Genomic DNA, 27,524 nt, shown 5'->3' on the forward strand with positions numbered 1-27,524 from the left:
GAATGCGTGAGTGAATGAATGAATGAATGAATGAATGAATGAGCGAGAACTGTAAATTAGATAATGCAGAAGCCTGGAATATGAATTAATTATTCTAATTATTCATTAAAATCTTTATATACTTCAGATCCTTGTTTACAAATAATCTTGCCTTAGAGATCTCTTAGAGATGCTTCAGTGAATCTAAGACTTCCTCAATCTTTTAGAATCCACCAGCAATATCCCACTTGGTCGGTCTCCTTTAGCTTAGCTGAAAGTGGGTGTCTGTAGTGGTCTAGATGTTGTTGGACTGTAACTTGCATTGTTCCTGATGAGGCCGGGGTATAGGCCAGGGTGGGTGAAAGCTGGCAGCCAACCACATTTGATGACCATCACTTTTCTATTTTCTGTTCCAGAGATAGAGCAGCACTGCACCATGCATAGAACAGTAGCAAGTTCTGTGTTGTAAATTAGATAACTATATAGGCAGCCTGAGATACTAGGGCCTGATGTAGCCCCCACTCTTTTTTTCCCTTGGGAATCCTCCAGAATCACTTCCAGGTACAGTAACCAAAAACAGTTTCTTAACAATTTGAAGTGGGAAACAACCAGAAAACAAAGTATATGCTCTAAAAGAGGTTAAATATAATTTATAAAATAAAGGCAACATCCTTTAAAAAAAAAAATAGAAAAAAAGTTAGGAAATCTTGATTTCACCTATATTATCATCCATTCATTTGGCCCACAGAATGTGAAGTATAGGCCCCAATTATCCAAAAATTATCAATTCCTATTATAAATAAAAGCAAACTACGAACTGAGCGCAGAAAAATACTGTTAGTTTTCCCTTATCTTCATAGATGCTCCCTTTCTTTTGATGTATTGCTAGAATATAAAAAATACTGGATTTTGTGAATCTTATTTTGTTTATTACTTCGATAACTATCTACTAAATGCACAACTCTGTCGTATACATGTGTAATGTATGCACACAGAAATACGCACATTAGCTTTTTAGCTTACATATTCCCACTCCCTATAAAATTGTTTGCCCCACTGTTTAAACTCTCGCAGAGAATAAGGCAAGGCAATTGCAAAGCTTTCAGGCCTCATTTTGACAGTGACAAGCATTTAGCATAATTACCCTTGTTCATTTCAGGTATTTTGCATTGTGTGACTTATAAGATGTTTTGAAAGATTCTTCCAGGAGGCGGTATTTGGTATCTGAGATAGCTCACTGAATGTCACTTTCATGGAGGATGCAGGATCCTAATAATAATGTGCTTAGAAACAGGACTCAAAAGCTGTGACGGTTTAAATGAGCAAGGTAACTGAGTGGGATTCTACATGTGTAACTGAATCAATGCCCTTCTTAAAAAACTAGAATGAAAACTGTTGTTGTCTCTACGAAAATGATGTCAGAAGGAAAGAAATTTATTCTAAATAAACTGGAATATGTAGATTTTAAAAAGGAAAAAAAGGGGGGGTGGAACTGCTATAAATAAAACCCCAAAACTATTTTGTATTATTTATGTGTTCACTTTATGAATGAGAAATTCAGAAACAGAATTTTTTAAAAAATTAGGGGCTTACTGTCTCTAAACTGTAAAGGAGAAAGTTAATATAGGAAAAAAGAGAACATTGGAGTAGGAGTAGACAAATAACCTTGTACTTGGGGTGAATTTCAGAACTGATAAGGGACAAAGTAGTAATCCAGAGGCATCATTGGAAGGCATTGATTATAAAGGGGGAGAGAGAGAGTTTAATCTCAAAGAGAATTGTAAGCATTAGTAACAGCAAGGCAGACTATAGAGAATTATTTAAGAAAGGGGAGACATGTGTGGCTGAGACATGGCAGATGGAAGATCTGTGTTATAATGTGACAGCAGAGTGTAAAAGGGGAACAAATAACATTAATTAATTGATATGTTTCATCTTTGACTATTGTAAAAGCTTAAGAGTTGCATTACCCACCCAGCTACATAGTTTTCCCAATGTGATGACTTATCCAATTATGACAAGTGAATTAGCATTGATATATGGAAATTTGTTGGCCTTTGTATCAGAATTGTGCTTTGGTTCAAAAGAAAATGATGTGCTTGAGAGAGACAAAGTATTTTTGCTAAATAAGGTATGGAGAATAAATAGGCAGATCAATGCTTTGTCATGTATTATTTGTAAATGCAACCTGTTGTATGTTCTCTCATTGAAAAAAAATCTCAGAAGAACAAAATTTGAGATCTAATCTCTGACAAATATTGCCTTTGTTTACAGCATCTCTTCTTTGACCTGCTTCTAATGTGACAGAAAGCAGGAAACAGACTTCTGAGGAAGGAGGTGCCCTTAATGTTTTATCAAATACTTAAATAGGGGCATGTTTTGAAGGGAACTGTTATTCGTTGATTCAATTTGAATCTCACTTTTTGTCCAGGGACTCAAGACATTCAAGGCACTCACTCTTTTCTCTTTTCCCCTACAACAGTCTAAGATAGACTGTGATGAGAGAGAGTGTCTGGCCCAAAGTCACCAGGGGAACTTCCATGGCTCTGGGTGGACTTGAACTATGTCTTCCTAGATCTAGTGTAATACAGTAATCATTAGTCTATATTGGCTTTATTGAACATGAGTGGTATTGTTTCTGTACACATAACCATTGGAGACATTTTACCAGCTTCTTTCCCAGAGCTTTGGCAGAGGCTTCCCTTTCTCCAAGTGAGAGATCTCTCTCCTCTTCCATGTAGCCTAACAGTTTTCAGTATCTTCAGCAATTCACTTCTGTGGCAAGAAAAGCTACAAAGCAAAGAAGGAAAACCACTCTTTTAAACCCTCAATAGGGGCATTCCCTAGGACCAGGAATTATGATGAGAGTCATATCCATCTACCAATTGCTGTCTGTGCTGCTCAAATCTGTATGCAAATCTGTGCTGCTCAAACTTTATGCAATCCAATCCGCATCCCCTAAGTAGCCTGAATTAATGGCCAGATCCCTTATTGAATGTTTTTACAATGTGATTAAATGATCCTGAATGGAAGTTTTTCAAGTGTCGCCTTTTATTGGACAAAAACTGTGTGTGTTCTGCTTATGAATAAGAGACACAAATAATATTCAAATAAGCCCAATGCAATAAATGGCAAGATAGGCTGAACCTAAGATATTTATGGCCATAGGTCAAAGGCATGTTATTGATCCCTGAATCTGTTTTTTAAAAATGGAATAAGGAGGTATTAAGTATGCATGGTGATGTCTCCAGGTGAGATGTCTATTACATGGTTGCTTGGGGTCCATTTTTATAAAGGCTGATGTCTATGAGGGTCTTACATCATTTGTACATACCATTTTCATTCATGGCTTAATTCCATATAGAATTAAAATGTGAGATTCATTGCCATAAAACAGTGGTTCTCAACCCTTTTAATGCCGCGACCCCCAACCGGTCTTAAGTCGAGGACTACTCAACCGGTTGTAAGTCGAGGACTACTCAACTGGTGCAGCACCGTTTGCAGAATGGGACTTTTGGCGGACTCAGCAGGGCAGAGACAGCCTGGACAATTCCTATTGGCTTTTGAAAGCCAATAGAATTAGACTCTATTCAGGAGAGTCTATTCTATTGGCTTTCAAAAGCCAATAGAATAAAAGGGAGTAGCACAGCTAAGGAAAAGGGGGGGAAAATGGCGGACTGCGTTGTTTGGCGACCCCCGTGAAATGGTCGTTTGACCCCAAATGGGGTCCCGACCCACAGGTTGAGAACCACTGCCATAAAACATGATGATGTCACTAATTTGAATGGCTTTAAAAGAAGATTAGATCCATTCATGCTAGACAGGCTATCAATGCCTCTGTGTTACCTGCAGTTCGGAGCAACGTGTCTCAACAGCCAATTGAGGGGAACAATAGAGAACAGAATATGATGAGAGTCCCTCAGAGACATCAGGTTGACTGCTGTGAGAAATAAAATTCTGGATTAAGTTGGGCTTATCCCGATTCAGCAATACAATATCATTTATGTTCATTTACGGTAACCATTTTTTTGTATGACAAGTTCCTTATGTTTTGTTTTTGGAGAAAGTTTATTTGGAAGCAAAAGTTTTGAATGATAACATAAAGAGACCTTTGTTTAGTTTATTGTGTATGTGTGTCTCTATACTTACCCTTTTCCTTTACTTTGTATGGCTGTTTTTCTTCCCTTTTTCCTCCAAATTATTAAGAGTAGAAAGGTTTGCAAAGTTACTCCTCCAATCAATCTTCTATAGAAGGTTACATTTCCTCTATCTGTCTTTTACAGAAGAAAAATGGAGGAAAGATTACAAATGACTAGGCCCTGCAAAACATTAAAAAGAGAGCTTTGCAAAGCATCTGCCATTCTTCAACATTAAAGTAGTTTTGGCTGTTGCAAGGCTGTCATAATTGCTTCTGAGATTGTATCCAACTACAGCTTCTCTGGTAGTCCCAGCAGAAATATTGTCTATGACTATGGTATATCAATAAACTAATAAATTGGAGCCAGCCTTTAAAGCAGCCACATGAACTTGCAAAGGATGTGACTACTTTAATGCTTCAAGAGGTGTAATAGTTTGGCTAAAATGCTTAGTGAAGCATCACTTTCAAACGCTTTAGTCATCCCTACAAATGATAGTACATCATTCACTGTTTTTCCCCAAACATCCCTGGAGAAATTATGTTTTCCTTAGCAATTTTTTCTTATTTAAAAATAGTGGAAGCCTGGACTTTCTCTCTTTTATTTTCAAAACCAGGAACGTCTTCTGCTTTCTCTGCTTCCTGCTCACATAGCCATGGAAATGAAAGCTGAGATCATTCAAAGGTTACAAGGACCCAAAGCAGGCCAGCTGGAAAGTACAAACAACTTTCACAATTTGTATGTCAAAAGGCACACCAATGTAAGGTATTGTTTGAAGCCAGTTCTTGGAACTGTTTTGATCTTATCCTTTCATAAGGCTCTGCCAGTTGGCTTGGTGTCCCAATGGGGGAACAGCACAGTGGAGGTGGTTGATCAAGTAACAACTGGTCCCAATTCCCCCCCACCCCCCCCACCCTCCATTAATTTTAATATACCCTATGATAAGATGGGTGGCCAATAAATTTTATAAATAAATAAATTGGCAGCAGCAGCAACAAAATTAGTATTTTCTTCGTTAATGTAAAACCTAAAGCGAAATTAGCTCATTTTTTTCTATTCTTTCTCTGATATTAATATAAAAGCATATAAATAAGGTAATTAAAATATAACACTGTGAAAATGTAAAACTTCAACAAATTTAGTTTGGGGGGAAAAACTGATTTTAGTTGGGAATATTGAATTAAAATGCACCCTGCAGGCTGAAATTATGGCTTTTATGGGAGATATGTAAAATAAGAACAATTAGTTAGCTAATGGTATGACTTCAGTCAGGTTTGATTAACTAACCCAAATTCAGCTGATTTTCAAGAGAGCAAAGCTAGAATGTGTCTCTGTCACTAGGATATGGTGAGCTGTCAGTGGAAATAAATGGAATAATCAGCTTTGCCCGTATCAGCCACATTCCAAGCTCATAGTAGAAGTAATGGGGAAACAATAGAATAGGGATTCTGTAACATTAAGCCTCTGCAATCTTGTGACATTTAGCAAATTTGAAAAGCTGGTATGATTTATGTCTGGCACAGTTATACACTAGATTGAAACTGCTCGAAAGTTGATAGTTTTGGAGGAAGTTGGAGACACGCATCCCTTTCAACTCCTGTGTTTAGGACTAGGAAATGGAACTCTGTCTTCTCAGCTTTGCAGCACTTCCTCAATAGCCCTCCAGCAGTTACCTTTTCAGAACCAAGGAAACAACAACCAAGGCAAAACTGAGATGCGTTTTGTCAGTTGCCTCCAAGGTTGCAAACACCAGGCTATTAACTCATTCCATACATACGCACACATTCCACTCCATTTTTTTTCCTTATAGCTAGGTGGCCGTACTATTCTTTGTTGTAGTCTGGAGATCATTTAGTTAGTATAAAATAGGAGTGAGAAGATTTTTGCTACTACAGGAATTGTAACAGCTGAGGTGGGATTGTGCTTTTTGCCCCTTGCGTTTAACTTTACAATAAAAACAACTATCAGTTCCCCTTCAAACTACTTCTGAAGTTTCGGAAAATGGAAGCAATGACTATATGGAGATGCCTCAGACTTTGCAGGATTACCCTTAGAGGTGCCAGGGAAGGAGACTTTAACTGGCATAGTTCTAGATGAAGCCTGATGAATGCTGGAAGCCTGCTAGAATAGTTTTTGACGTCTGGGATAAAATCGCCACGCACATGACCAATCCACTAAAAATAGCTGTGTAAATTGGCTCTTCGTAAATCCCTTGTGAAAAATTGTTGGTGGCCAAATGTGTTTGTTTCTGATAAGGTATTTGGAACATTCCCCATTCCTGGTTCTTTTAAGTGAATGTTAAGGTAAAATATTGTTTTTTAACTTGAAAAAAAAATCAACAATGTTAAATTCTTTTACGTGCAGCATTTTATATGCCGATATTGTGGGATTTACTCGCTTGGCTAGTGATTGCTCCCCTGGAGAACTGGTGCATATGCTGAATGAACTTTTTGGCAAGTTTGATCAAATTGCAAAAGTAAGTATGTGTGAAAGTTTTGTTCGTGGCTAATACTATAATGTTGCCACTGTGTTTTTATAATCATAATAGGTAAAAATGGCATGAGGAAATTGTAGTCTTTCCTGGGTTCTGCTGTCCTCACAGCCTCCAAAAATGCTTTCCTGCAAATACAGTTGCTGCTTAGTTGGTAGTAGTTGGTTTTGTCACATCCTAGTGTAAGGAGGGAGAAAATAATTACACCTCCAGTTAACAAAAATGAGGACAAAACAGTATAAAATTTTGGAAGTAATAAAAAAATATAATGTATGCATTACATGCAATAATATTTTATTGTGGAAGAAAAACCCCTTTGTTCTGTTTGATGTCTCTTCACTTTGAACTTTGCATTATTTATTTGCATGTATATATACTGATGTCAATGCAGTGTTGCAAGGCAATGTTTTGAGTGAGTAATATCACTCATTATTCTAAGGCAGGGGTCTTCAAACTTGGCCCTTTTATGACTTGTGGACTTTAACTCCCAGAATTCCTCAGCCAGGCTCAATTTGTTGAATAACAACAATAGTTTTCATACTCTTTATCATCCTGACTGGCACAGGAATCACAGTAGGTGCAGCATATGTTCCCGTGTTTGGTTCCTCGTCTTTGACTGGCCTATTCTGCCACTCTTTTGTAAAGACTGACAACAATTCATTCAAATTGTATCAAAATTTGGGTTTTGCCATTTGAAATTGCATTGCAAAAAACCAAGTATCTTAGAGGAATTGGTGCATCCTAGATTTCCCCTCGATGGGAATTTGTCATGGCACAGCAGTTAGGTATGCAAGTACATTTCTACATCAGCTGATCATTGAATAGTGAGTTCAGGATATGCCCAGCTCTGCTTCCCTGGTTTCTTGATTATGGAGAATTGTAGAATAAGAAGAACTTTGATGAATAAGCTGTCTTTTGGGCATCTCCCCAAACATTACTGAGCGTGTCAAGGACCCCTAAAGGAGCAGTTCTGAATGAACTAAAGTAATGCTCAGACTTCATTTAAAGGACTAATTTTATCCCATAAGAGAGACTAGCAATGTAACAATATGGTATTATAGTTTAGAAAATGTCGGTATCCCTGCAAGTGCTCAAATAGAGATGGTAATAGATACCCCAAATTTAAAATTTCAAGTCTATTCCCAAAGGACCTGTCTAATTTGGTGCCATTAAGAAGGAGTGTTGGCTTTAAATCCCTGGGAGTTTGGATACAACATTGAGCATGCTTCTGATTTCATAACTCAGGAAAAGTAGGTCACTGGAAATAGGGAGGCATAGAGCCCTGGAGCTTATTTCAGCTATAAATATTCTGGCCCAGTCATCTCCGTGTTTTATAGATGGAATACAATTGACACTATCAGTTGCATCAGATTCTGCAGTTTTGCTGATAAGCTTTATGTTGCTGCCTTGACTGTCTCCTAACTGATTCCCCAGGTTTTTTTTTTGTTTTGTTTTGTTTTGTTTTTTAGGAAAATGAATGTATGAGAATTAAAATCTTAGGAGACTGCTACTACTGTGTGTCCGGCCTTCCAATATCGCTACAAAATCATGCCAAGAATTGTGTGAAAATGGGACTGGATATGTGTGAAGCTATAAAGTTAGTAAATATTTTATATATATTTAAAATATATAAAATATTCCTTTCCTTCATAATTACAAAACAAAACTTAGTAGGAAAGATTTATTCTACGTCTCTTTCTCATGTTCTAATTTTTTAGCGTAATAGTTTAAACTCAAATCTGATTGGGTGGTCTTGAATTTTTCTGTTCTGAAATTATGGCAGTGAAAAATGTTAAAAGTTATGTATTTTATTCAAATGCAGAAAGGGACTCCTAAGGTTACCGAAAGTGTAAGTTTTAAAATATAAAACCTTAAAACATGACGAGGCAGCAGACTTTAGAACAGGAGAATATTAGTCTTTTAACAACAAAATATACTCATTTAAAATTATATAGATTGAACAAAAACACTTTAAAGGCTACTTCAAACAAATCCTGACCTTCTGGAAGCACATTTATTTGAAGTGGAATGTGGAAAGAAAATCATGGCATGGGTGTGTTCTGTGAAAAAAAACTTGCTATAAATTTGGCAGTGGGAATGATCACACTTCTTTGAAATATGTAGAGTTCACTGGTAATAAAAAAAAAATTCACAACTACAGGAAGCTCCCCACGGTAGACTATTGGCCCCTGCATATGGAGGGCAGCATAAGAGGATGGATCCCTCAGCCTTCTGTCAACACTCCTATTTGTTTGCTTATTGTTTATTATTTATTAATTTTTATGCTGCTCATCTCTCCTACAAGGGGAATCTGGGCAGCTAGAAGTCTCTGAAGAATGCTTATCGCTCACATTCTAAGTAACACATGGTAAATAAAAAAGCTTCTAAATGAATGTATGATATAAAACTGAAAAAAACACTCATTCTCTGCCCAGGAGATAAGATGTAAAGGCCACCTCTGTCTCTGAAGTTATTTCTGTTTAACTTTATGAAGAAATCCACAGTCTTAATTACAGCTGTTAACAATTGCTATGTACCCCCTACATAGTCATCAGCAAAGCTCAGACTCTCAAATGTCCCATTAAGCATGGTACGCTTTCCAAATGTTTGTTGTGCAATCAACAGTTTTGTCTTAACTCTGTGGATTAGGTGTAAAGTTAATTTGTGCTAATGTACAAATTAAATGCAATGCTGCTGCTTTTCCACAGACACTTAATTCCCTCATTTCCTCCTTTGTATTTTAAAAGGTAACCATCATGAACTTTCTGAAATGAATTCCTATTGAGAACATGATCTTGGTACTACCGAAGAAGCAATTAGAAATTATCAATGCAATCTAATCTTAATGTTCAGGTTATTGAGAATAGCTGCTCAGAATATTCAAGTATAGATAGGGATTCACAAAAAAAAAAAAAAAAAAACGATAGGAGAGAGAAGGGGATTTTTTTCCCTTTCATTTTTCCCTGCAGATTTATCATTTGGCAGGCAGACTCACCTGAGTTGGGGGTGGGAGAGGAATTCCTGCTCTCCAAGGTGAGTATTCCTTATTTCTTTTTAGTCTAAGGAAATGGGGGAAGGCTGCTATAAAATGGTAGAATGTATTTTAAACAATAACTGTGGATATGCAGAAAATGAAACTCCTGGTTCAGATTTGATTCTTTCCTGTTAGGGGCTGGGGTAAAAAAGAAAAACCTCTCTGGAATCTCAGAAAACCACTGCTATTCCTTCAAAATCCAAATGTTTTTTTTTTTTTTCATAGTGCCAAACAAACTAACATAAAATAATGCCTTTTTCAAAAAGCAGGTAAGAAGAAAAATTCAAATCTTAATCAGGGTGTTTATCCATGAAGCCCCTTTTTCGATTTTAATTAGTTTCCAATTGGAGGCTTAAATTCTTTAGTAACTAGTAGGTCCTGTACGGTTCACTATTCCTGCTCTCTGCTATGCCTGAATGTGATAAGTGGCAATTAGAGAGGGAAGGGGAGCACAGGGGCCAAGGTTCACAGCAACTTATTTATTACAAATTAAGCAATAGTTTGGGGGTGTTCATATTTTAGCCTACTGTACTAATGATTATATTGTGAAATGCTAAATAAGCTGTATCCTGATAGATAGAACTTTATTTTTTCCTTCATGCTGGTGGGCAAAATTAATAGGTTGGCATTATTTACAATTTTGTTGCAATATTATTTGAATAAATCTTGCCTAATACTGACTAGTACCCATGGCCTCCCAGTTATTAGCCTGGTGCTTTAACCACTACACCAAACTGTTTCTCTTAGTGAAAAAAAATTAGTAGTTATTTTTCCCACCATTTTTTTCTACCTGGTAATGCCAGGTGAATTTACCAATCATGGGTTACCCCACATTAAATCTATAAAGACAAACACCACCTCAATGCTGAAACAGAACAAGGTTTAGCAATAAGGATAGAGGGTGCCAACAGATCTATGAACCAGATCTGGAAGTTCATTAATGTCTCTACGAGGAAGTACTGTAACTAAATGTAAATTTAGCAAGTTAGACATTGAGTACTCAAATTGAATAGAAAGTATTTAAGAAAAATTACATGACCACCCAACTCACAGTCAATGACTTCAGGAAGCTCACAAAGATAAAACCCAATATTATGTGAAAACCTCAATTAATGAAAGCCATGGTGGATGGTGAAGATCAAGATCTACTAGGCCATCTCATGAGGAACGTTCACATGTGGAAGATTGTAACTTGGAATGTAAAAGAAAACAATATGAATTAATAAATAAGAAATTGATAGAAAAAATAGAATAGAATGCTTTATTGGTCAAGTGTGATTAGACACACAAGGAACTTGTCTCAGTGTACATACAAACAATAAAGTAAGATAATCATAATAATGATACCAATAAAAGAAGGTAGTAGAAAAGATAAGAAGGATGATAGTAATACAGCTATACTAATGGGTAAATATCCTTAGACATAAGATAGTATTGTGAGTATGTTCTGTTTGTTTGGGGAAGAATGTAATAGATCTGAATAAAAATAGCCCAGTCTCTGGATGGAGTTGATTCATAGGTAGAAGGAACTAAAGTTTTAGAGTTTTTTGTGAATGAAAGTTAAAATTTATATCAGAAGTAGAAAATGATATCCACATTTTTGTGGATGCTTACAAAATCCACAGTTTGGTAGTCATAGCATGTTACAATCTAGTGTATGATGTTAATAAAGCAATAGAGATGATTGTTGTGAACATTGTGTGCAACATTTTGAATTAATGTGATTCAGGAGAAAAAAAAATATTACTCCTAATTAAGGGAAGCCAGATTCATTTAACAAATGCATAATTCACCTACCAACTAAAGTGAATCATTTAACAACCATGACAAAAAGGTAAAATTGGATGCAACTCACTTAACAAACGCCTTGCTTAGCAACAGAAATTCTAGTCCCTATTATGGTCGTAAGTTGAGGACTATCTGTACTGTAAGGAATAGCCCATATTTTGGTAGTATCAAGAAAGGATCTAAGAAAAATAGAAATGGAAGCAAATTAAAGGATAACAAATAAAAGTAGAATGACTTCAAGAAAAGAATGTATGAGACATGTTCAAAAATATACTTCAATATGGCCAATGCTAAAATATTAAATACTTATATATTTTTAACAAGGAGGAGTTAATTTTAATATTGTCAAAACAGACATCTGCCTTTATGGGGAGACTGTGTGTAAAAGAAGTTATGGAAGAGTTTTGCCTGACAAGGTCAAGACTGAGTTGAAAGTAGATCTACAAATGACATTGCAAGAATGACATCAAAACAGTTGTTACACTGGACATTTGAAAAGAAAGTGGCTCATGTCTTAATCATTAAAGGGATATACAAACACTGATCCAAAGAATGACCTGGATACTCTGCCTACATTAGGTTTACAAAAGAGGCTTGATACAGTTTTGAAGAATCTTGTGAGAAGGGAGACAGAAATAATGAAAAGAAATCAAATTCTATAACATTATTTGAGTGGACTAAAGATTAAGATTGTTAGAAATAAAGGGAAAGAATATAAAAAAGGTTATTTGATCAAGATTAAAATAGATAACCCTTAGTGGATTTTGCTGATACCAGGACTGAAATGACAATGTTGTAAGGATTTGCTTATAGATAAGAAATGTGATATAGGAAGAAGAGAACATTTGTTGTACTTAAGAAGTATGTGTAATAGAAGAAGAGATATGATCAAGAATAAATGGATAATAAATGTAAATTGAATATAAAAACGAGTGATTGGTAGGAAAGAAGTACATTAAAATGACTTGGATGTAGAGAGAGAAGGAGTTAAGATCAAATAACTAGACAAATAGGTGAAGGAAGAGTGAATGCACTGAGTAGAAAGGGTAGGTCAAGAAAGTTGTGGTTGGGCAGAATTGATAAGATCTGGAAAAAGAGAGAGACAAAAGGTCTGAATGCTGAAGGGTGTGATGGAAACAAGGATAGTTGACAATGGTAGACAAACAAAACAAAAACAGGGAGATATCATGAATGGTGTTGTAGAAACTAGGTATGTTTAGATTTCTTTTTTTATTACCACCTGCCTTCAATTTTTTTTCTACTTGCTTTTTATTTCTTTTCTGAGTTTTGCTAATCACCAGAATTGGTTAGCATCATAGATATATATACATGCATGAATCATTTTAAATATTTATCTCTTTAAATGTTTATATTAATCAGAGAAACATTAAATCAGCACTTAAAATGGCTAAAATAGTTTCATTATTTCAAATTGTTTGTATTTATTAAAATGTCTAGGGTTGCCTATTACAGATTATAAGATATTTGTTTGACTTTTGAAAGACTAATGTTGAACATCTTCCATGAATTGTTTCTCAATAATAGGAAAGTGAGAGATGCAACTGGAGTTGATATCAATATGAGAGTGGGAGTACACTCTGGGAATGTCCTTTGTGGTGTGATTGGACTGCAAAAATGGCAATATGATGTATGGTCACATGATGTAACATTGGCTAATCATATGGAAGCTGGAGGAATTCCAGGGTAAGAACATTATTTAATTTATATGTATTTTGATTATTTCATATATATAGAATAATCATGTCGATAATTTCAGATGGTTATGGTGTTACTTGGTCTTAAAACAGGGCATTATACCATTATGTTCATGCTTGCACATATTAATCAATCCAAAAATACTATCCACTTAGTATATTGAAATTGAACTACTGCAAACATAGATTTCTTCCATTTATTGAAACTGAATAGTGCTGAGTAGTGCTTGAAGGCACTGTATGCTGTATGTATGTATGTTTCGTTAAATAGAGAAACTATTCTTTATTGGTGTCTCAATGGCCACAATTTAGATATTCAGCAAGCACTTAACAATATTAAAAATCATATTTTCTGAGATGAAGGTTAAATGTGGGCTTGACTTTCATCAAGATGAGGGTCTGATGCTGGGGTCTGATAGTCAAATTACAAATAATGGAATCACATTCTTACCACCTTAAAAATGATATACATAAGGAAAGTTTCTGAGTCTTTTCCTTAACAAGCCAGCATTGTATATCCCATAAGGTATCCACTCAAATGCTTCCACCACTGAAACATAGAGGGGCATGTCAGTTATAGTCTAATCATTGGAATCAAATCTCAGTTTCAGTTATTTACTGTATTTCCATTACTTATTACTCATTCCTTATGTAGTTATGTATCTAAATCTTGAGGAAATAATTCTCAGCTATAACTAAAAGGAAAATAAATGCTACTTTCTTAATGTTGTATAACGGTCACTTTAAAATAAACCATAATTTCAGCCGTGTTCACATTACTTCAGTCACGTTGGCACACTTGAATGGAGCGTACAAAGTGGAAGAAGGGGATGGTGATGCAAGGGATCCATATCTCAAGGAACATAACGTGAAAACCTTCTTTATAATCAATCCTAAGGTAAGTAACATTGTTTTTCTTCTACAGTGAATTGTTTATGTTTGATAATCTACAAGCAGACAATGATGTTTTACTGGAATAGTTCTGAAAAGCGGGGAATTAATATTGAAAAATATTGAATAGGACACTGGGCTCAAAATTCAGTTTTCTAGGAAAGTGGTCAATACTAATTTCACTCATATCTCTTTTGTACTTATTTTAAATTAGGAAGAAAAACGAAGCCCACAACATCATTTTCGACCCCGAAACACCCTAGAAGGAGCTAAAATGAGAGCATCTGTTCGTATGACTAGATACTTGGAGTCATGGGGTGCAGCTAAGCCATTTGCTCATTTACATCATCGGGACAGTATGATTACTGAAAATGGCAAGATCAGCACCATGGTATCAGCTTCTGTATATTTTTAAATAGCTAAAATACCTTTTTTGGGGGGGAAACTCATTAACCTGATTTTGGGGGGGGGCATCTAAATATAATTCACTAGTTTTCTCAGCACGTTTATCCTTTATTAAATTAATAAACTTCAGAAGTGGGCATTGTTTCTTCAGATGATAATACACTAATGAAATAATACCATACAATACCTGCAGAAAATTGAGTGGAGAACTGCCATTGTTAAATGGATTAGAACAGTGTTTCTCAACCTTGACAATTTTAAGGCGTGTGGACTTCAACTCCCAGAATTCCACAGCCAGCAATGCTGGCTGTAGAATTCTGGGAATTGAAGTCCACACGCCTTAAAATTGTCAAGGTTGAGAAACACTGGATTAGAATTATAATGAATACATAACTAAATAGTACCTAGAGGCCTAGTTTCTATAAAGTATTTGACTCCCGTGTTAGTGCTTTTCTAGCTGCCATAGACTTACCTTACCTTACCTCTACTTATGCAGAGAATTTAAAAACCACTGCATGTAATCCTCAACTTACGACTATAATAGAGCTTGCCCATTATGATCATAGGTTGTAATGGTTGTAAAGCAGACCACCTACATGAGTGACCTGATTTTACGTGTTTTTTTTTTTGTGTGTGTGGTGATCATTAAGCAAATGCATCAGTCATAAAGTGAACCCATGCTGGTTTTCAACAAAAAGTCATAAAAAATGGTCATGTGATTACAGGATGCTGCAAACGGCCAAAAATGTGGGCCAGTTGCTAAATCCCCCATATGTGGTAAATGACCAAGGCAGGGGTAGCCATCAGAACCTCAGAACCATGTCATAAGTACCTGGAGGGGGGCTTCTGTCATACATTTGAGCAGTCGCCAAGCCATAAGCAACTGATTGTAAGTCAGGGCCTGCCTTATTCTCAGTTTTCATTATAAATCCAGTGTAGCATAATTTCAAAACATGGTATAAAATGTAATCTGTTTAAGACTCCTCCTAGGAAATTACCTTATATGGTGGGAGGGCTCAGTTGCTTCAATGTGCATAAGAAGGGGGAGTGTGAGATTCTGTAAAGTTATTCCTGCTAGTAATGTCAAAAGTGGATCCAGAAGAAGGCAAGGGCAATACTTTTTTAGTTATTGCCAAAAAAGTGAATGAAATGGTTGCATCATTGAAATGTTATTTGATTCCAACTGATGAAGCCCTCTCCTCTCCAGGTTGGGTGGCATTTCTCTAGTTACTTAGAAAGAGCACAAAAATTCCTCAAGGAGATCCGGAGATGATGACACACCCAGAGCAAAGCTACAAAGAACTCTGATTAATGTTTGTGCCAGTATTGAAAGAGATGTTCTTTGCTGTATAGTGACATGCAGTCAGAGCATGGAATGTGAGAATCATCGACCAAAGAAAACTTGAAATTGTCAAAGCAGTACCAAAGCAAGCCCTAAAACATAGCAAATGGGTTGTCTTAGGAATCAGTGAACTTAGATGGATCACAACGGGCCATTTTAATTCAGATGTTTACATTCAGGACAGGAATTCATATGAAAAATGAAATGGCAATAAATTTCAAAGTGAGACAGCTAATTACTTTTACTTGTTCAATAAATAGCAAGTTTTTATATTAGCTTTAATAGATATTAGATCAACATTATAAAAGTGCATTTGTATATGCATTTATTACAACTAGAGAAGAGAAAGACCTTGAAGAATTCTGTGACACACTACAAGAAGTGTTAAGTGTAACATCAAGAAAAGACATCGTGCTGTTAATATGTGCTGAATGCAAACATTGGGAAAATGAAGGAATCTAGCAAGAAAAGGGAAATGGGAGATCTTTTTTAAAAGTTCGGAGAAATAATGGAAAATTTTAAAGCAAAGATGTGATTACTGGAAAAAATATAGGGAAATGAGATTAAAGAAAGATGAAAAGTCCTTTACAAATGGGATTATAAAGTGATAGTAACATTTGTCAGGCGGGGAACATATGTTCAAAAATCAACTGTGAAATATGACAGGCAATAAACCAGCAGCCAAAGGAAAGCATCAGGTATAGATTAAATATGAAATGAGCTGTTTAATGCTGTAGGGTAGCAGAAGCTAAAGTACCAATTTCTCTGTGTCAATAAATATGGAACAAGACTGACTGGACCTAGTAAAGACTTAGAAACATTCAACCAGCAGTGTTGTGTGCATGTTAAAAGGGGAACGTCGGATCCTGCAACACCCCACAAATGAAAGGTCATGGGTATGATCTCTTACTTCCTGTTAACACCAACTGAATCTGGTTGCAGAGAGAACAATTGCAAAACAGTGCCTCCCAATCCCAACTCCTGAACCCAGTCCAAAAGAATACTATGGCTGATGGTACTGAAAGCCACTGAGAAATCAAGAACATCAAGGGGGCCTTAAAATTAGAAGCCAACTATAAGAGGTCATGGTAATTGATTATAAATTGAATTTTCTCAAAAGTGGTTAATAATTTGTATTAATTCAGAGAAAGTTAATCTAGCATACTTATGATAGTATGAATATATGGCAATACCCTTATAAATGCAAAACGTTCAAGGACAAATTAAGAGTAGTTGTTACTTTATATCCTTAGAAGCATAACAGAAAAAAAGATGCTGATTTAGACCAATCTTTGATCTGGTTTATCAGGGATTTGTAAAGTTTTATGACATGTTCATAAATATATCAAGTTTTATTTAAACTGACAAACTTCTGGTGCTATAAACTCTATATAATAACTGTTCCCATTCATATTAATGAAAATTCTTTCACAAGATTTGAGGATTTTGAACTGGAAATGGAAGACGTTTCATTGACAAATAACTTGCATTGCTGATTGGAATCCCCTAACAGACTTTTAGCATGAAATATAAAAAGAAAATTGGAAGCTACTTGTTATTATACTTTCTTTCTTCCCTGCACTTTTAACTTTGTCTTTTTCTTTTTTCTGCTTCTTTTTCTGTATTCTAAATATTAATTCTTATTAGTTTTTAAATCTTACTTTTTAATTTTTTTAATAAAGGCATATACAAAGAACAAATAGTTTGCATTATAGTGCAATTTTGCAACTATTCTATAGTTCTATATATCTGGATGATACTTTCTATTACTCTCTCTTAGGACATGCCTATGGGTCAGTATAATTTCCAGCGTTGCAGAGAAAGGTATGTGCAATTTGTAAGGACCTCAGTGTCATGGAAAACCATGCTAGCTTACCCAGTAATTCTGTACAAGAATTTATTTTGATAGCCATGATAATTTTGCATAACTATTAAGGTAAGAGGATAAATGAAATAATTCAAATATTATAAAACCTTGTCAGCTTAATTTAGGCAAAATAGTAATACAAGATAGCTTTTTTATTAAAAGGAATTTGTTTGTAGGATGAAATCATCAGCAAAACAAAAAGATATGTTCTAGACTGAGTAATTGTAATAATTATTTTGAAATCTTGTCAAAATGTTACTGATGTAATTTTTAAAAGCATTAAAACTGTGTACCAAATGTGAAATTCAGACAAGTATTGAATGTGATGATGGTGTTAATAATGCTACAGGATATCTCTCATTAATAATTATTCTAAAACTATAGTTAGCACTTCTATGTTCTCTGGCTACTTTCTTTGTCAGACCACCTCCTTCCATTCACTATAGTTTATAAGTTTTACTTTCTTTAGTCTTCCTCGTTGCTTCACGTTCATCTTCCCCATCTCTTCATCAAACGTAGCTAATCCTGCTTTTCAGATCAGTACTTTATTTAGTTATCCTATCTGTCAATCAGCCTTGCTAGTTTTTCTTCTCCTTTCCTTCTGTGGCTGATCTTAAATATTTTCAAGTTCTTTAACATTCTTTCTTTTTTAGTATTCTCCTCTACTATATTTCTTATGCCCCTTTTTCACTCTGTTCTGAAGCTCTTTCTTTAGCTTCTTTGTCTCTCGGACTGATTTTGCTTAGTCCTTAGATCCTAGATAATTAGGATTGAAATTTTAGTTTCAGAAACTAACATTTTCTCTTCTTCAAAGAAGCTAGGCTTTTGTCCTTAAGCATTTGAATATTTCAAGAGATCATATGAGCCAAATCAATAAGTGTCAAGATATTTCCCACTACAATTGAAATAGGATTTGCATACTATTTCTCTAGTAAATATTAGAAATGAGAATTGTTAAGAGGGAAGGAAGCTCATAAATAGTGGCATTCTCTGTACTGCAACCCTCAGGACCTAATAATGTCTTCATCATGACCTTTGGGAGTCACACATATGGATTATGGATCTGTACATAGCCTATTGAGCCCTGATTGTTGGTAGCCCTGCCCCCTCCCACCATGCAGGAGCTAATCATCCTTTATTGAAATTCTTTGTTTCCTTCAATTATAAAAATGTATTTACTCTTTTCTCAACTCATTGTGAAGGGATATGTTAACATCTATAGCTCTATAGAAATACATCTGCTAGAGCTGTGATAGCTTTAAGTCAAGCTAATTATCTAGAAAGTTTGCATAGCAACAACATGCCAAGTGGTTTTCTACTGCCCTTTCTCAATATCTTTATTCAACTTTCCCATCAAACTTACAGCTTGAAATTCCTTGATAGTTTCCCATTCATATTTTGACTAGGCCAATCTTGACCACTTTGTCCCATCAGACAAAGAGGTAAAATTAGTCATATCATATCAAGTTCTGTATTCCATGATGTTATAGAAAAGCAAGGCAATTTTCCCAGTTCATTGGAAACAAATTGTATAATTATATCGCTTCATTTGAGGCTCCATTCTAACATTGCTAAAACCATTGAGTCTAATTATTAACATCCTGTATCAAAGTTTATGTTCCTATTAAGGAGCTCATTTGATTGAAATAAAAAGAGGTGTATATTATGTCAGTCTACAGTCATCTCAGCAATATTTAACATTACGTTGTAAAATGAAAAGCTGGTACCAAATATGGATTACTACAATATATGTCAATTTCTGCTGGCCTGTTACAGGAAATAGGAATAGTAATATATTGGCCTTCTTTCTGCTTTTCTCATTGCTTTTATTTTGTTTGCCCTAAAGAGTGCCAAATAGATAAATAATAGCATTTAGGCTTATATGCCGTCCCATAGCGCTTTATAGCACTCTCTAGGCAGTTTACAATATGAGCATTATTTGCCCCATCAGGATTGAACTCCAGGCTATGGGCAGAGTTTGCTTGCAATACTTTGAGTACTGTGCCATCAGGGCTACAGGTAGTCCTCAACTTATGACCACAGTTAAAGCCTGAAATTTTGTTCATAGGTTTTTGTGGTTGTAAGTTGAGTCACCACGGGGATGGACTCAATTTTATTACTCTTTTTATGATGACTATTAATCAAGTCACTATAATTGTTAATGAATCACATGATCAAATCCAGCTAATCTAATGGGTGCTTTTTGCAGGAAAACACGAAAAATTTTTTTAAAAAAAATCTGTTCATGTAACGGTAGATACTGCAAGTGGTTGTAAATGCAAGCTGGTTGACAAATGTCCAAAGTGCCATCATGTGACCACAAGGAGTGTGTGACACTCATAATTTTGAGGATGGGTAGTAACTTTTTCCAAAGCCATTGTTATTTTGAACACTCATTCAGGCTACCAGTCATAAGAGGAGAATTACTTGTATTTTATTTAAGTTTCATCCTTCAGGATGCTAACTTCACTCCCTCTTATCTCTGCAGAACAAAATCTCAGAAGAAAAAATTTGAAGAGGAATTAAACGAAAGGATGATTCAAGCAATTGATGGAATAAATGCTCAAAAGTATGTTTGCCCACAAAGTTGTTTGTAGCACTGCTGTTCATATTATGGAAGTAAGCACTGAAGCCCCTTGAGAAATCTGAAGGCAGAATGTTTTGAACTGGAAGAGCCTATTTCAAAATAAGAACCTCACTGTTCCCGTTCTTCCCAGATTATATGATGATACAGAATAGAAAAATATAAGCTGTTCTATGACTTAACTCTGTTGGGCAAGAAATCAATATTGTATTGATCTACTGGAATTTAGTGACCAATATTTTATTCAAAATAGAAGAAAAGAACTGAACATCTATTCTGATCACATTAGCTCTAAAACCTGAACAGAATTATATTTACATTCCTTCCCTTCCTATAGCAGCATTCTAGGGTACTTATTGTCACATAGAACTGTGAAGTAAAAGATCTTATTTTGACTTGCGAGCTTCTATGGAGATCATGAAGTTTACATGTAAAAATTAGTTATTGTTGCTAAGTTAAACGCTTCTTGTTATACTACACTACTCAGCCCTTATTCACAAGGTCGCAGTCTAAAACTGCCACCAACTTTAGAAACTATTCCTACATTGCATATTTAGACTGATACAGTTTTAGAAGCCTGGCCAGTATAGATTGATGGAAATCTATGGTTCCTATTCAAAGGCTCCCCTAAAGAAGAGAAATTGCTGTTCAATTAGTATATTTCTGTTACATAAATACGTCCAACTGTTTGATTTCCTTTAGGAAACAAATTTATTTTTTCTTATCTAAGTCTCCAGAAAAAATATTAGCAGCTTATGTTTAATGCTGTTATGGTTTTTTTTTCTTTTCTAGGCAGTGGCTTAAATCTGAGGATATTCAAAGAATATCATTGCTTTTCTACAATAAAATCTTGGAAAAAGAAGTGAGTTATAGTTAAATTATAAATTCTATTTTACATGTATATCCCAAATTCTCTAGTCAATAAGAAAAAAGGATGTAGCTTATAGTTATTCATACCTGGAAAATGCGTGACTTCTTTTATATTGTGGGAGATTAGATTCCTTTTTTAATATATAGTTTTGTCTTTGATATAAATTTGCATGAATTTGAGTTTGCACATAGGAAAAGAATTACAGAAAAACCCAGAAACCAAATAGGAAGGGGTGACACTTTGGCTGTATTTCCTGGCTATCGGAAAATGTGAATTTCCTGCATACTCTTCAATTTAATATATCTATTACTTAAGTCAGAGTTTTGCAAAAAAAAACCCTAATTAATCAAAGTAATTGAAGTTGAATGATTTCAATGCTATAACAGCTTTTAGAGAAAAAATCCTATTTTTTTTAATCCTAATTAGGAAATCAAAATATTTAGTATCATGTTGATTATTAATTGGTACAGACCCTCTTTCAGAAATGAGCTGAATGATATCAGTGATTGAATGATAGCCACCTATGACAAAGTTATCCTCAGTCCTCATTAACAATTCATCTGTATCTTGGTTTATTCAGGAGTAGGAATAATCATCCCAGAGTTTCAAAATCAATTTGTGTTACTCATTTTCATGTGTGGGAGGTTAATAGATCCTATGAACCCATTAAATCTGCTTTTTTCCTGAAAAATCAAGGTACAATTGAGATAAAGGGAGTCAAGTTAGCATCCTAAAGGATTGTATTACAATTCATGTAATCATAAAGGATTGTACTGCAGTTCAGTACTTTTGCTGCTATTAGGCATTTCAATATGGTTGTTTGTGGAAGTTGTTCCATAATTCAAATGGCATGTATCCCAAAATGAATAATTTATGAGAGTTTCATTTCTGTGGAGCATTTTTAAACTTTGTCAATAGAGAAAATGTAATATAATATAAATGTAATTAATAAAGAAGCTTCATAATGCTTATTGATGTTTTGAAAAAGACATGGTTGGCTCAGATTCACCATACCAATGGGGCCCGTTATCAGTCACAGTGAATTAATTGATAGAGGTCATCAAAGGCATGGACCCTGTTCAGGATTTGTTATGGATAACTCTTCTCTACTGGATTTCAGCAGTTAGAATTTTCGGTTATGTTGCCTCTGGATATTGAAGTTTAATTTAACTATCATGGTTAATAACTATAGATCAACTATAATCTTTTAGTTCTTTCCATCTTTTTGTTTAAAGTCATAAAGCTATCTTGATAAAGGATACCCTCGTATCAGTAAATATTTTAAAATGCAATAGGTATCATAATTGTGGTCATTTTTTAACAAAAAAATATTTTGATTTTTTTTGGGGTAATCTCTCATTTTCTTTTAGTATAGAGCAACAACCCTTCCTGCATTCAAGTACTATGTAACCTGTGCCTGTCTTATATTCTTCTGCATTTTTCTTGTGCAGATTCTAGTGCTACCAAAGTAAGTGAGTGATGTATACCTTTTTTTGCTTTTATCTGTGGAACCTCTTTTAGACTGAATTGGACTTGTCTATAATCACATCATATTGGCAGTTTTGTTTTATTTTTGTTTTTTGTTTTTTTTTTTTAAATAACACCCTACTTTATGTCTAGTGAAAAGGTTTACTTTATGTCTATTTTATCTTTTCCACCACCATCTTCTTTTGTTCCTTCTTCCTTATCAGTTTGTCTTTCTTCAGAAAGAAAATAATGCAAGCCACTCCACACTGGTCATGACTTGATCACAATTAGATTTGGTGCAAGACTTTATCAGAAATATCTTGACCATTTACTCCCTTGGATTTTTTTGTTTTTTAACAAACCCCTAAGAAAGATGTAGCACTTCCCTTTTTTCACTTCCGCTTGGTGGCGTGTGATACTATTAACCTTGTGCCTTAAAAGTGCTTTTTCAAAAGGCAACTGGACTTTGGTTTTTTCTTGAAGATGTTTGGCTTCCCATCCAAGAAGTTTCTTCAGCTCTGACCAAATAATAGATGATGAAAAGATTTATATTCCTGGATGCCCCATTTGGTCAGAGCTGAAGAAACTTCTTGGATGGGAAGCCAAACGTCTTCAAGAAAAAGCTGTCAACTTTGAAAATGAGCATGGCTGCGGCCATCTTCCTTATTCATTTTCAGTTGACACATTGAAAGGAGGGAGGGGGGATTGCCAAGTGCTTCGCTAGTCTAAATAAACTTTTATCCCGTGGGAACCAAGGTCATTGACTGCTCCCGAAACTGCAGGCTGGTCATTTCATGAAAAGCCTGCCAAGAAAAAGTATTGGGGAACGTAGTTGCTTGCATAGCCTTAAAGGTGGGATTTCTTAACTTTGTGTGGGGGAATTGTCACGTGTGTATTCAGACTTGGTTTCACTTTTGATGTACCGATAATTTGTAACTAATAAACATGTTCTTTGAGGAATTTCCAAGCCTCAGAGTTCTGCTTTATTTGTCTCTGTCTGTTGGAACCTTGACAAAAGCACTTTTAGGATAGCTATGACCTGGGTGACTGAGAATCTCCATAAACATTAACTTTGTGTCTCTTCAGCTGCTATGCAGCTAAAAGGTTTTGCTGCTGATTCAGCCAGCAAATCTAGTCATAATCTATGGGTTTTACACCTTTGCTTTCAGATATTCATATAAATATACTTATTAATAAAATTAATATCTTGGTAATTCATTCCAAAACCTGCTGAACGGCCAATTCCAATTGTCACCCTATAACAATAATTCGGAAGTCTTTTTGGCTGAACAGCAGCAAGGCAAGGAAACATAAAAATTACTTTTATTCAAGTTTGAGCTCTGGTGACCTCATGACTAGGTTGTAGTTTCTCAAGATCAGACAAAGTTAGTTCTGTGATACCTTCTAGTGTACAGGTAGTCCTCGACTTACAACAGTTGATTTAGTGACTACTCAAAGTTAAAATGGGATTGAAAAAAGTGATTTATGATCGTTTTTCATACTTAGCAATCCTTAGCAACCGGCTCATATTTATGACAGTGCAGTGTCCCGGGGTCATGTGATCATCTTCTGTGACCTTCTGACAAGCAAAGTCAGTGGGAAAGCCAGATTCACTAACTGCAGTGATCCACTTAACTCACTCAACAAATTTTTCACTTAACCACAAAAACATTTGGCTCAATTGTAGTCATAAGTCAAGGACTACCTGTATTCACTTATGGCATCTTTCATCAGTTTACTCTCTCAGTGTCTTAATGTTCACAATTCTTTCTTTTTGCTAATTGCTAGCTGGGACTTTATGAGAGAAAATGTCCCCAAAGTCTCATCAAGGAATGGATTCACTGTATTATCAAACATATTCACTACAGCAGTTTAGAAGATTCTGAAATATTTTGTCTATTTTATATGTTTCCTGGCTCCCAACAACTTTGGGTGGCTCATCACTAAAATATATATGGACATATATGGCCTGTCCAGAAAATTGAATGATGGGGAAATATTCTAGGAATCTTTTTCATGAATTCTCTTTTCATATAAAAATTATTGAGCCAATTGATAATTATTTATTGACTTTAACAAGGTCTTATATACAGTGATATTTGATTCTGACTCCATTGGGCAGAGGGTCATCACATTGTATATTTTCCCAATTTTACAACTAACTAGATTTATTTCTAGGTGAAAGCACAAAAATCATTTTAAAAATGAAACTGAACAATCCTTTCATAATTCAAATTTATTACTTTTTTACATAGGAAACTTTCAGGGTATTGAGTTGAAGGTTGAAGCAGGATTTTCAGCACATTTAATTTTGAAAAGTCAACACTTAGTGCTCTGATTATTTGAAAGCAAATGAAGCTCACAAACTCTTTCTTTCTCTTTCTTACTTCCGCTCTCATTTTTATGCCACTCATTTATATGAGGGCTTTTTTTGTTGTACCTGATAGAATGGAGAGCTGCTGCAAATGTTTATATTAAAAAAATGTTTTAACAATGAAACTCTTATGTATTCCAAACCTCGGCTCTAATTGAAATCTTTTGAAAGTTTCATGAATGTACTTTCAAAATAGAAAAGAACAGACTTGGAAATTATCAGACTTAATCTAATGCTTTTAAAGATGAAAATTATCTCTCTTTGGTTTTCCTACAAGAATTTATCCCTGAATTTCTTTTTCATACACATACAATATAATTAAAGACAAAAATAAGTATTTAACATTGAATTTCTCAAACAAACAGCTGACCATTATGGAATAGAACATTAACAGAATTGTTATGTAAATCCAACAACATTAATATTTTTCCCTACCTCTTTTGTGTGTGGGGGAGTGTCTTCTCAAGATGGTGAACATATCTAAAACTCCTGCCTCCTGTTTTCCCCATAACATCTGGTGGGTGGGGCTGAGGGAGAGTGACTGGCCCAAAGTCACCAGCTAGCTTTCATGTCTAAGGGAAGGCTAGAATTCAATCTCCTGCTTTCTAGCCTAGCATTTTTACCATTACATCAAATTGGCTTTCTCACTACACCAAACTATATTTCATGGCTTTCATGAAATAAACTGCCAGTGTTCCCCATAAAACCCTTATGTTGATAAAATTTTTGTAAGAAAAAAATGGTGTACTATGTATATCATCTTGAGCTTCTGAATGGAAGGAGGGATATACATCCAACAAATAATTAGAGTTGGTGGGGAAAATATCCCTGAGAAAATACAGTGTTTTTTGTATTTATTGATAACTGTTTCTACAGTCAAAAGAGAGATATGTATAAGCTTCTGTGGCAGCGAAATCTTCTAGCCAGCACTTCTTCTCATGTATTTATGAAATCTATACCTACAAATTACTCTAAAAAGTTTTACATTTACATGAATGGAACACATCACAGTGTGCTGTAGGGGTTAAGGTGTTGCATAAGGAGCATGGAGGCCCAAGTCATTCAGCCATAGAATCCATACTGATGGATTCAAACTTATTTGATCATATTAGGTCAAATCAACCAGGTCCGGGATGTTTTAAGATCTCGAGTCAATGATATTTTTTAAATCTCATTAGTATGCCCTTTGGAGGTTTAATATAGTCTTAGTCATTTTAGTTGAGATACATGGTAAGGCAAAGAAAACAACCATCATTTGTGTTATGTTTACATGGAATTGGTTTCTGTAAAAAAGCCTCTTTTTTTCTTGTTTCTCAGAAAGTCTATACTTGGAATCTCCTTTGGAGCTGCCTTTCTGCTGCTATCCTTCATTCTTTTCATCTGCTTTGCAGGACAGCTTTTGGTAAGTGTTCAGTGCATACTGACTGCAAAAGGCAAATCTTTCAGCATAAATAATTAGGCTCAAACACTTTGTTGCTTCTTCAAGACTGCTTTCTCTTACCAAACAGCATATAATTTCTGTCAGGTACTTAATTAAGAAATGAGATCTTAGATGACTTTTTTTCTTGCTGTTATTTACATTTTATTTAGTTTTCTGAAATGCATTTATTTATATTGAGATATTGTTACACAACACCGAAAATGTAAGAATTTCAAATTGCACCTTTTTTATCTAATTTATTTAATGGAATGTTACTGTATCTTAAAAAAGTTCTGATACTATTTTACTGGTGGTACCATATTAAGCACTCCAAGTTTTATTTGCTTTCTAGTGTGTGAGAATTATAAAAAATATAAATGTGATTTAATTTTTTGAAAAATAATGCTAATTTTAAATCAATGCCATGAACATATGCTGATAAAAATTATTATGACTAGGAAGGCTGTACAATACTTTTAAGCAATAGCATATTTTTCTGGAACTGTATGCTTCTAGGGAAAAACACAGTTCTGTTTAGGTGTTATAAACAGATAAATACTACATTGCTATTTGCATTGCTATTTGCATTGCTATTTGCATGTTCTCTGAAGCACCTTTTGGAGATCAAATCTGAAGTTCTACACAGCCTGAAATGCTAGACCACTAGGCTTCCATGTAATGTCACAGATTGCTTTGAAACTGAATGACACTTGCTTTTAAGCCTCCAGATTTAGACACTTAGCTCTATGCAGCATGGCTCACAAATGTTTTGTTTTTCAAAAAAGCATCCTTGATACTAAAATTAGTTTTAACTGTTGTTGGGTTAGCATAAGAAGTTGTGTCTTCTCTCTTCTTACAAAAACTAAGTCAATATTCCTGTACCTGTAATATGAAACTAACTTGTAGAAGATTCTTTAAGCAGATTCCAGCTTAAATGTTGCTTACTGTTTCCCACAAAAAAAATAGAAGGGCTTAAATAAATGTTCCTTCTGCTTAAAACAGCCACAGATAGCACCTCTTGGCACGAGTGTCACAGAGATTCTTAGCAATGAGACTTGGCTTATATTCTTCACCACCACCACCCTGTAATATCTTCACAAGATTTCTGGGGAAAATTGAAAATATTTGCCAGGGCATATAGCTTGTTTAGGTACAATGAT

At 35.0% G+C, this 27,524-nt stretch overlaps 1 protein-coding gene and 1 long non-coding RNA gene across 5 annotated transcripts in view; one reads left to right on the plus strand and one right to left on the minus strand.

The window, feature by feature from the left end:
- ADCY2 (adenylate cyclase 2) overlaps positions 1 to 27,524 on the plus strand; it is a 132,036-nt gene that overhangs the window by 67,517 nt on the left and 36,995 nt on the right. For all 4 annotated transcript variants that reach the window (XM_039329247.1, XM_039329248.1, XM_039329246.1 and 1 more), the window contains 11 exons: positions 4,732 to 4,880; positions 6,480 to 6,591; positions 8,076 to 8,203; positions 12,974 to 13,132; positions 13,909 to 14,041; positions 14,249 to 14,425; positions 17,562 to 17,605; positions 20,137 to 20,217; positions 21,025 to 21,094; positions 22,474 to 22,571; positions 26,262 to 26,346. In XM_039329247.1, the coding sequence (XP_039185181.1) occupies positions 4,732 to 4,880; positions 6,480 to 6,591; positions 8,076 to 8,203; positions 12,974 to 13,132; positions 13,909 to 14,041; positions 14,249 to 14,425; positions 17,562 to 17,605; positions 20,137 to 20,217; positions 21,025 to 21,094; positions 22,474 to 22,571; positions 26,262 to 26,346 (1,236 nt within the window). The remainder of the gene's footprint in view (positions 1 to 4,731; positions 4,881 to 6,479; positions 6,592 to 8,075; positions 8,204 to 12,973; positions 13,133 to 13,908; positions 14,042 to 14,248; positions 14,426 to 17,561; positions 17,606 to 20,136; positions 20,218 to 21,024; positions 21,095 to 22,473; positions 22,572 to 26,261; positions 26,347 to 27,524) is intronic.
- On the minus strand, positions 36 to 4,249 carry LOC120301700. Its single transcript, XR_005554979.1, has 3 exons — positions 4,129 to 4,249; positions 3,826 to 3,919; positions 36 to 2,769 (listed from the first exon to the last, which is right to left on the minus strand). It is a non-coding gene; the product is annotated as an uncharacterized LOC120301700 (long non-coding RNA).

The sequence above is a fragment of the Crotalus tigris genome, unplaced genomic scaffold (genome assembly GCF_016545835.1).
Source record: "Crotalus tigris isolate CLP2741 ecotype Arizona unplaced genomic scaffold, ASM1654583v1 scf7180000024391.5723578, whole genome shotgun sequence".
NCBI classification, from domain to species: Eukaryota; Metazoa; Chordata; class Lepidosauria; order Squamata; family Viperidae; genus Crotalus; species Crotalus tigris.